At 41.9% G+C, this 9390-nt stretch overlaps 2 protein-coding genes across 2 annotated transcripts; one reads left to right on the forward strand and one right to left on the reverse strand.

Moving 5' to 3' along the window:
- Positions 1-6623: 6623 nt before the first annotated feature.
- Positions 6624-7379, forward strand: LOC310824298 (cytochrome b-c1 complex subunit Rieske, mitochondrial-like; the record flags this gene model as incomplete). Its single annotated transcript, XM_083697180.1, has 1 exon — positions 6624-7379. The coding sequence occupies one exon, from the start codon at positions 6624-6626 to the stop codon at positions 7263-7265; it is 642 nt and encodes a 213-aa protein (XP_083553306.1). The 3' UTR covers positions 7266-7379.
- A 1014-nt stretch (positions 7380-8393) lies between these two features.
- On the reverse strand, positions 8394-9044 carry LOC310824002 (protein C19orf12 homolog; the record flags this gene model as incomplete). Its single annotated transcript, XM_083696911.1, has 2 exons — positions 8394-8635; positions 8885-9044. The coding sequence occupies 2 exons, from the start codon at positions 9042-9044 to the stop codon at positions 8394-8396; spliced, it is 402 nt and encodes a 133-aa protein (XP_083553037.1).
- Between the last annotated feature and the right edge of the window lie 346 nt (positions 9045-9390).

Here is a 9390-nt window from a genome sequence, read left to right on the forward strand (position 1 = left end):
TTTCAGTCAGTTCAGTGATGAGGGGCGTGCAGAAGATGAACAGCAATACTGTGACGAGCACTATGCTGAGACTGTTCAAAGAGGATCCCAAGACTTGTGAGGAGTTTCTGGCCCTGACCAAGAATTCACAAGTGAAGACAATCATTTCTGTGGGGGGTTTTCAAGCAATGCAGATTTTATCATTTTCTTTTCCCATTGCACTGTATATCCCAGTCTTCGTTTCTACTGATGATATGTTATGAGATGTTCCCACCATCTGTGAAACTCCAGCTAAAACCCACAAAACACAGACCAAACACCCAATCCTCCACTACTTTAAGTAATGTTTAGACTTTGGGGTTCATTGGTGTTACATGGTTTTATATTTTTTTTAAATGTGTATAGTATTACTGTATGTACTGTAGGCCTACATGGCATTCTCAAACATGAAGCTGAAGTAGGGCCCTCATAACAATGATATTTGTTCTTCATTTTATACAGGTTTGACTTAGCTTTTGTGCTCATCTTATTTATGCAATTGCTCATTGCAATAATGTCTTTGTAGTGAATTGGTATTACGCATCCTCCTCTGAGGCAGGAAAGAATCAGTAAATGTAAGTAATGTAAATCGAAGATTATAAATGCATAAGAGGATAATTTTGGAGCCGACATAACTAATGACACACTGACATACAATGTAGTTCCGAAAGAAAATAGGCCACTCCACAAAAATGTACTGTATGTTTTGTGGTTAAATGTCTTTAAGATTAGATGCTTCTTCTTTGTACATATATTTTAAATGTGGAGTTATATCAATGTTATTAGGGTTAGGGTTAGGGTTCATAACCCTAACCCTGTACAATTAACATGTACATTTAATTAACAAATGAATACATATATTTAATCTTCCTTAAAGTTGTCTTTTTGATCTTAAGCCTCTTGTACTTTAATGTGGTGCTGTAGGAGCAAAGTTACAGAAAGTTGTAACGTGAAGCAATAACACATATAATGTGCTATATCATGGATAACGGAACAGCTGTGATGCAGTCATAGGCACGAGGCGCAGCCATGGTTCAGTTGTTTCAATAGCCACTACTAACTTGATACCGTTCCATTTCATTCTTGCTCCACCAGCCTCCACTAAAACACACACACACACACACACCTTTATCATAACCTTCAGAATCTCTAACTCAGTGCGAAGCTGCATAGACCTTTTAATAAATGCATGATAGGTCCAATACTCACACAGAAAACTGGGTGTTTTCTTACAGTTGGCCTACTTGTGTAGTGTTGGGGAAAAGTGTTTGTATTGATTAAACTGTGTGTCAGAAACATAGCCAAAACCTTAGGCTTGCCAAATAAAAATAAATGAATTAAAAAAAAGCACTGGTGAGCCCAGCAATCGCAAACAGGCCGGTAGGCCAAGGAGATGACTGAAGAATGCTCACCATAATAAGAAATGTAGGGAGCTTAACGCTTCCCCCCGGCCATCGTTCGGTCGAACTGGGCTTGGGCTCAAATCCATAACATCGGGGCCAGTCTCATTTGGTACCCCTGAAGCCTCTTTATCAATCTCTTTATCCTGCGGAACACACAGACCGGATAGAAGAACAGCATCAGGCATAATATGATCATTCCCCACATGAACAAATCTCTCCATCTGCCACAGTATGTCAAATGATTCTGAGATCAAGAGGAGCATTGTTTAGCTTAGGTCACTCTATGGCATGGTGTAATTGGCCGTTACTCTCCTCTATGGTTGCTTGGACGACTTCCAACCTCTCCGACAGGTCTGCAGTCCCACCACAAATTCATTGGATGGTGCTTCATCATACAGTAAGACAATGACCCAAAATATACTGCCATAGGAACTAGGGAGTTTTTCAGGGCCAAAAGGTTATTGACTCACCAAGTCAACCTTCAGACTTAAATCCAACTGAACATCATTCATTTCCTGATAAGATTTTAGGCAAAAAGACCAACTGAAAAAAACAACAATTGAAGATGGCTGCAGTACAGGCCTGTTAAAGCATCACCAGAGAAGATACCCAGTGTTTGGTGGGGTCAATGGGTTGCAGATTTCAGGCAGTTATTGCAAGCTAAGGATTGTGCACCAAATACTGAGTGCTTGATTTGGACATGATATGAATCTGTACCATCACTTTTGGTGCCCTGAAATAGGGGGACTTGTAATTTGTACAAAAATACCCTTAAATAAAAGCTAACAATCTCTACTTTAACCTCATAGTAATTGAGTGATTTCAAATCCAAACCTTTGGAGTATAGAACCAAAAGAAGAAAAAATGCTTCACTGTCCCATTCACAGTAAACACAACGGTCATTACAGGTCTATGCTATATCTGTATACAGTTAGGTCCATATATATTTGGACTCTGACACAATTTTTGTTATTTTAGCTGTTTACCAAAACATATTCAAGTTACAGTTATATAATGAATATGGACTGAAAGTGCAGACTCTCAGCTTTAATTTGAGGGTATTCACATCCAAAATGGAGGAAGAGTTTAGGAATTACAGCTCTTTTGTAGCCCCCTCTTTTTCAAGGGACCAAAAGTAATTGGACAATTCACTCAAAAGCTGTTTCATGGACAGGTGTGGGCTATTCCTTTGTTATTTCTTCATCAATTAAGCAGGTAAAAGGTCTGAGTTGATTCCAAGTGTGGCATTTGCATTTGAAAGCTGTTGCTGTGAACGCACAAAATGCGGTCAAAGGAGCTCTCAATGCAAGTAAAACAGGCCATCCTTAGGCTGCAAAAACAAAACAAAATCCATCAGAGACATAGCGGCAACATTAGGAGTGGCCAAATAAACAGTTTGGTACATTCTGAGGAAAAAGTAACGCACTGGTGAGCTCGGCAACACAAAAAGGCCTGGACGTCCACGGAAGACAACAGTGGTGGATGATCGCAGGATCCTTCACATGGTAAAGAAAAAACCTTTCACAACATCCAGGCAAGTGAAGAACACTCTCCAGGAGGTAGGCATATCATTATCCAAGTCTACCATAATGAGAAGACTTCACAAGAGCAAATACAGAGGGTTCACCACAAGGTGCAAACCATTCATAAGCCCCAAGAATAGAAAGGCCAGACTTTGCCAAAAAACATTTAAAAAAGCCAGCCCAGTTCTGGAACAGCATTCTTTGGACAGATGAAACTAAGATCAACCTGTATCAGAATGATGGGAAGAAAAAAGTATGGAGAAGGCTTGGAACTGCTCATGATCCGAAGCATACCACATCATCTATAAAACACGGTGGAGGCATGGGCATGCATGGCTTCCAATGGCACTGGGTCACTAATGTTTATTGATGATAAGACAGAAGCAGTCGGATTAATTCTGAAGTGTTTAGGGATATACTGTCTGTGTTACAGCGGAATGTCTGCGGAACCAAATGACGGCACACAGAGAGCGTAGGGTTTAGATAAAAGCTTAAATAAAAGCTAACAATCTCTACTTTAACCTCATAGTAATTTAGTGATTTATAATGGCATATTTATTATTATTATTATTATTAATAATTATAATAATAATAATAATAATAATAATAATATAGGGAGAGGGGTGGTGGAGAGAAGGATAATCCGAGGGGGTCGCCGGGGTCCGATCCGGGGTCGGTAGCAGGGAGGTCCAGTAGCGAAGAGAGGGGTAGGGGCTAGGTCCGTGGATGGGTAGAGTGGGGGAATCCGAGGAAGATGAGGGTTCTGGATGGGGCACAGGAGAACTTGGTGAGTCACAAGGGAAAAGACAAAACACAAGGAACAGCTAGGAACTCTGGAGGGCTAGAAGCGGCTGTGGGTCTCGTGGAAGGTTTACCGTAAGTCACAGTACGATCCGGCACTGGAGTGAAGATCGGGCAGGGTTTTTGTAGGGAGGTGATTGCCGATGGGTTGCAGGTGTGCTGATGGGTGATAGGAAACAGGTGCGCTGTCGACTGGGAGGAAAACGCTCCAGTGATGACCGCCGCGGCCTCGAGGTGATGCCAGAGGGTTGGTTAGAAGGGGGAACCGTAACAGTCTGCTCAGATTCAGCCAAATTCAGCAAAGTTGATTGGGCGGCAGAGAATATAGTATACACTTTGTGACAAAAAGTGATGACGTCACATAAATTTAATCATCGAAAATAATACTTGAAAATTATGTCCCCGCCCCCTTTGGGGGCGGATGTGGTGGGCTGTTGATGCTGGTCCAATGAGACGTGGGGGGAGAGGCTAAAGGTGTTCTGGTGTTTGTCGGAATTTGACATTTTTATGAGGATGTGGTCACCCCCGTAGGATGTAGAACCGTGAGAATGGAATGTATGGGTTAGGGGGGAGGGGAGGGGAGGGGAGGGGAGGGGAGGGGAGGGGGCCCCATGGGGGCCCTGAACTGTCTGAAGAACCATCGGGGGTTCAGCTAAAGTTTGTCACTGATAAGGGGTGTTGGGAGGGGTGGTGATGACTTTATGGGGCATACATGCATCTATGTCAAAATTGCATATGAGGCTTAAAATAAAACTTCAATACTGGGGGTTAAAATGTGCAATTAAAAAATGGTTAGGATGCTACTCTAGTGCTAGTATTGAGTTCAATAATGAAGGGTTAGGGTTAATAAAAGGGGTCTTAAAAAAAAAAGGTTCATTTTTTTTTAAATGTTTAGTTTCAAACGTGGGTCTGACCCGTGCCACGGACGTGACGTTGATAAGATCACGTGTTTCCCGGGCAAAAAAGGTGTATATATATGACCCATGTGTGAGATCTGTAGTAGTAGTAGTTGTGGCTGTATGACATTGTCTAAAATGGCGTCTACATGGAGGGTGGGGGAAATGGAAGGGTGTTTATTGATCCATGAGACGTGGGTGTGAGGCTAAGGTGTTCTGTTGTTTGTAAAATTAGTTGTAGCATCTTGACATTTTTATGAGGAAGGGGTCACCCCCGTAGGATGTAGAACCATGAGAATGGATTGGTTGGATTATGAGGAATCACAGGGCCCTGAACTGTCTGAAGACCGACCGAGGTCCTGCTAAAGTTTGCCTCTGATAAGAGCATGTGTTTCCCGGACAAAAAGATGTATATATATGGGATCCTGAGAGCTGGTCACAAAGGGCCGAAGACTTGGGACAGCTGAATCTGACCAATCTCTCACTCTCTCAGCCATGGAAGATGTACGTAAGTTTTTCCTATGGGGTTTCCCATCCAGAGGGTGTAAGGGAGGGTTTCTGTAAGAGAGGTAATCTTTAATCTTTCCAGATCAAACAATTGACTCTTCAAGTCTTCAATCGTCACCTCATCGTGAACGTCAAATAGCACGTGTTTCTCCATATCGTCCCTGGAGGGATGCTGCAGGTATGTTAAATAAATCAATAAATCAATAAATCAACAAATTATTAAATACATAATTAAATAAAAACTATCTGTAACCTGCTTCTCTTCTTTTTACAATGGAACCAGAGGGTTACAACGTTGAAGATTCTGGACCACGTGATACATTCAGGCTGTTCCAATCGGCTGAGAGCGACAGTGAGGCGTATTTGCCGACGTCACCACAAGCTTCTCTCCACAGCGAGGATGCGCAGCTGCCTGGACTGAACCATCTTGAGGAGAATCGCCAAGGTTTTTATGATGATGATGATGTTCAACTGTCTCCCGTCCCCAGTCAAGATGCGCATGACGATGGTGGTCGCCCTGATGCGGTTCTCTCGGGTTATTATGAAGGTCTTGATGAAGGTCTGGCTCTAGCAGAAGTGTCTGATGAAGATGAGGATTCAGAGACCGATTCTGTGAATAGTCTAGATTTTGAGCAGAGTTTGATCAGCATTGAAATGAGATTGCATACGGCCCGGTTGTTACGTGTGAGATCCAGAAATATAGCACACCCTGTTGATCGCCGTAGTAGGCTTAGACAGATACGAAGGCGTACAGGCGTATTGAAACGTATCGCAAGACGTCTGTTTACTGCTTAAAAAGTCACAGTTTCATTCAAATTAATAATATTAAAAAAATAAATAATAATAATAATAATAAAAAAAATAATAAAAAAAAAATGGCTGAATCAGACAGGGTTAATCATCATGATATTCCTCATGACCTCAGGCAAATGGTCAATGATCTTAATACGTCTAGTGTTGTTAGAGAGTTTGATCCTGTAGACCAGGGGTGGCCAACCAGTCTGAGACTATGAGCCAAAAAAATTGCCATGGCTACTGCAAAGAGCCACATAGTGCGCACGCACACACACACACACACCTTGCAATTAAATAACTTTTTCATAATTATAATGTTTCCCCCCCCACCAATAAATGTAAAAAAAACTGTGTGGCGAGAGAGTTGTATGTCTGAAACCATTTTTTTCATATTTTCATTTTCTGGGGATAAGATTGCAACAACTTCGCCGATGCATTTCTTTACAAACTCTATATTATAGCTAATCAGCTGCACTCATTCTCGGATGTTATCTTGCTAAGAGAAACATTCAAGTGCATAGCCAACTGCCTGATCTTGACTCCCATTATAATATAGGGTTAGGGTTAGTATTTTTAGTATTTAACCTTAGTGTTAATCTAACCACCTTAGATTAACACTCATCTAACCTTGAATAAATGCTATGTATGGAGAGAGGTTGTAATACTTATCTATACCAACAATGCCATCTGACATTATTGTCTCATTTGCAGCCCCTGGTGGAATCCGCCTTGCGCACACTGACATCAAGATCCCTGACTTCTCTGACTACCGTCGGCCCGAGGTTCTCGACCCCAAGAAGTCCTCCCAGGACAGCAGTGAAGCCAGGCGATCCTTCTCCTACCTGGTCACCGGGGCATCCGCTGTGGTGGGCGTCTACACAGCCAAGACAGTGGTCACCCAGTTCATCTCATCCATGAGTGCTTCAGCCGATGTCCTGGCCCTGTCCAAGATCGAGGTCAAGCTGGGAGACATCCCAGAGGGCAAGAACATGACCTTCAAGTGGAGAGGCAAGCCTCTCTTCGTCCGACACCGCACTGAGAAGGAGATCGCCACAGAGGAAGCCGTGAATCTGGCTGAGCTGCGTGACCCCCAGCACGACAAGGACCGTGTTGCCAACCCAAAGTGGGTCATAGTCATTGGTGTCTGCACCCACCTGGGGTGCGTGCCCATTGCTAACGCTGGGGACTATGGAGGCTACTACTGCCCCTGCCATGGCTCCCACTACGATGCTTCGGGCAGGATTAGGAAGGGACCTGCACCCCTCAACCTGGAAGTGCCCTTTTACGAGTTCCCCGATGAAGACACTGTCATCGTGGGATAGATGTCAGAACTTTATCCTCTCTTATTACTATGTACTGTATTTATAAATGGATCTGTCTGTCTGAGAACTTTGAGGTGAAAAGAAACGGTTGCTCTTAACTAATAAAGGGTTACAATTTTAAACTGCCTCAAACATGTTGTCTTTCGATTTATTAAGGTGAGAAGACTACGATTAAACATTGGTTACAGAGCTCTGTTACCAAGGTGAGTCCAAAGTACCCTGGATGGTCTATTATACCTCCATAATTTTATATATATATATATATATTAGTGTTGACACAATACATTTGTGAAGAGATGTTCAGTTGAATAATAGGATACTTTGTAATAATGCTAACAAAATGTCTATTAACATGGTAATAATGAACAACCATTCATAACATTGCAAATAGAAATGTCATGCATTAGCGGTCCAACCTCACTCTCACATTATAAAGAGTTGTCTCTGGAACTTATAGCAGCCTCTACATTTCCATCTGCAATGCTCTGAATGTCCCTAACCCTGAAATGTGTTTATCAAGGAAAAGCGTTCACGCTAAAACAGATACAGTAATAAACACAAACATGACTTAAGCATTTTATTGTTGAAAAATCTCAGAATATGGCAAACTGTTAGGACTTGGATTGCTCCACTGATTACATTCGCATCAATGTTGGTGCGATACCAACAGGTATCAGTTTTGATAGGCCATTGTTTCTGCTCAACAATATTGAATAAATGAAATACATGATTGGCACGCATAAAAGGACAGTGGTCTAAATATGATAAGGTACCCATCAAAGATTACATTGTTGCTGGTTAAAAACTTTAAAACAGTGTCAGCTTTCACTCAAGTCAACGAGAACACAACTGAAAGAATTGAACAGCTTATTGGGTTGTGTATATCTGGATACACAGATCTGTACCTTTTTCAATTCAAGCAATCCATTGTCAAGTTTCAACAAGTCACAGTAAATTATTTTGGAGGTATGAAATTATCTTCTTTTAAGACAGTGTCTACTTCCCCTATTTAAGTATCACTTCAAGACCACAGAGGCTTCCGTAATAGCCGTACTGTACCTAGAAATGCATAGCTTCACATCCTCCTCTGAATTTGTGCAAAGTGACAAACCAGCATCCTTTTATCTTTTAAACCCGCATCCTCACATGGCGGAGGAGGGCAGCTATCACCTGTTGCTGTAGGGTGGAGTTGCCCATGACCAGGGCGCTCAGCTGGGCCATGTCTGTCCATTGGACCTCACCCATGATGGCCATAATGTCATCATAGAGCTTCTGCTGCTGCTGTGGGGACAGCTCCATGATGATCTGAGGCAGAGGCCTGAACTGTCCGCTGGTCATCCAGCATCCCAGCAGGCCGCCTACAGCAGCACCTGACAGAGAGGAAAAGGAGGAGGTCAGACAGTGTACATCATCAATAAATCATGCCTCAGTTTTACTGGAGAACTTTTTAGACAAATTATGTCTTGCATGACGATTACAGACGGTGAGGCATATCACGGTTAACCATTTTAACACCCCTTTCATATTTCTTTCGATATGGGATTAGGTTTAAAATGCCCCTAGAACTGAAGTAGAAGACCCAGATTCTTGTTAACCCATTATCCTCATTTTCTACTCACCAACAGCAATCCCGAGAGGGCCTCCAACCAACCCTCCTGCAAAGGCGAGTGCTCCTGCTGCCACCGCACCTTTACGCGAGCCTTTCACGGTGGTTTTTATCTGCTGTTTTGCTGATAACTTGCAACACAGCTTCATAGTGTCATTAACTCGTTGTGACATTCTGCGAAACACCATACTGGTAATTAATCATTGCATAAAAGCTCTTCAAAAACATGTTCAACAAACTTTCAAACAGTTAAATAAAAACTGAAAGTATTAAACTATTAAACTATTTTTAATTTGTGTGTTGTGTGTTTAATACTATTATTATACATTATACACACATTATACACACAACACACAAATTAAAAATAGTACTAGCTCACAGATACTAAGAACAAACATAACAGCCCAAACAAAAAACCACTTTCACTGGTTTCACACCTAAAATAAAATATACAAATAATACTAGCTCACATATGGGGATAGTTTGTTCTCAGTTTTATTCAAGGACCGACATATTATT

The sequence above is a fragment of the Argentina silus genome, assembly GCF_951799395.1.
Source record: "Argentina silus genome assembly, chromosome: Y".
Taxonomy (NCBI): domain Eukaryota; kingdom Metazoa; phylum Chordata; class Actinopteri; order Argentiniformes; family Argentinidae; genus Argentina; species Argentina silus.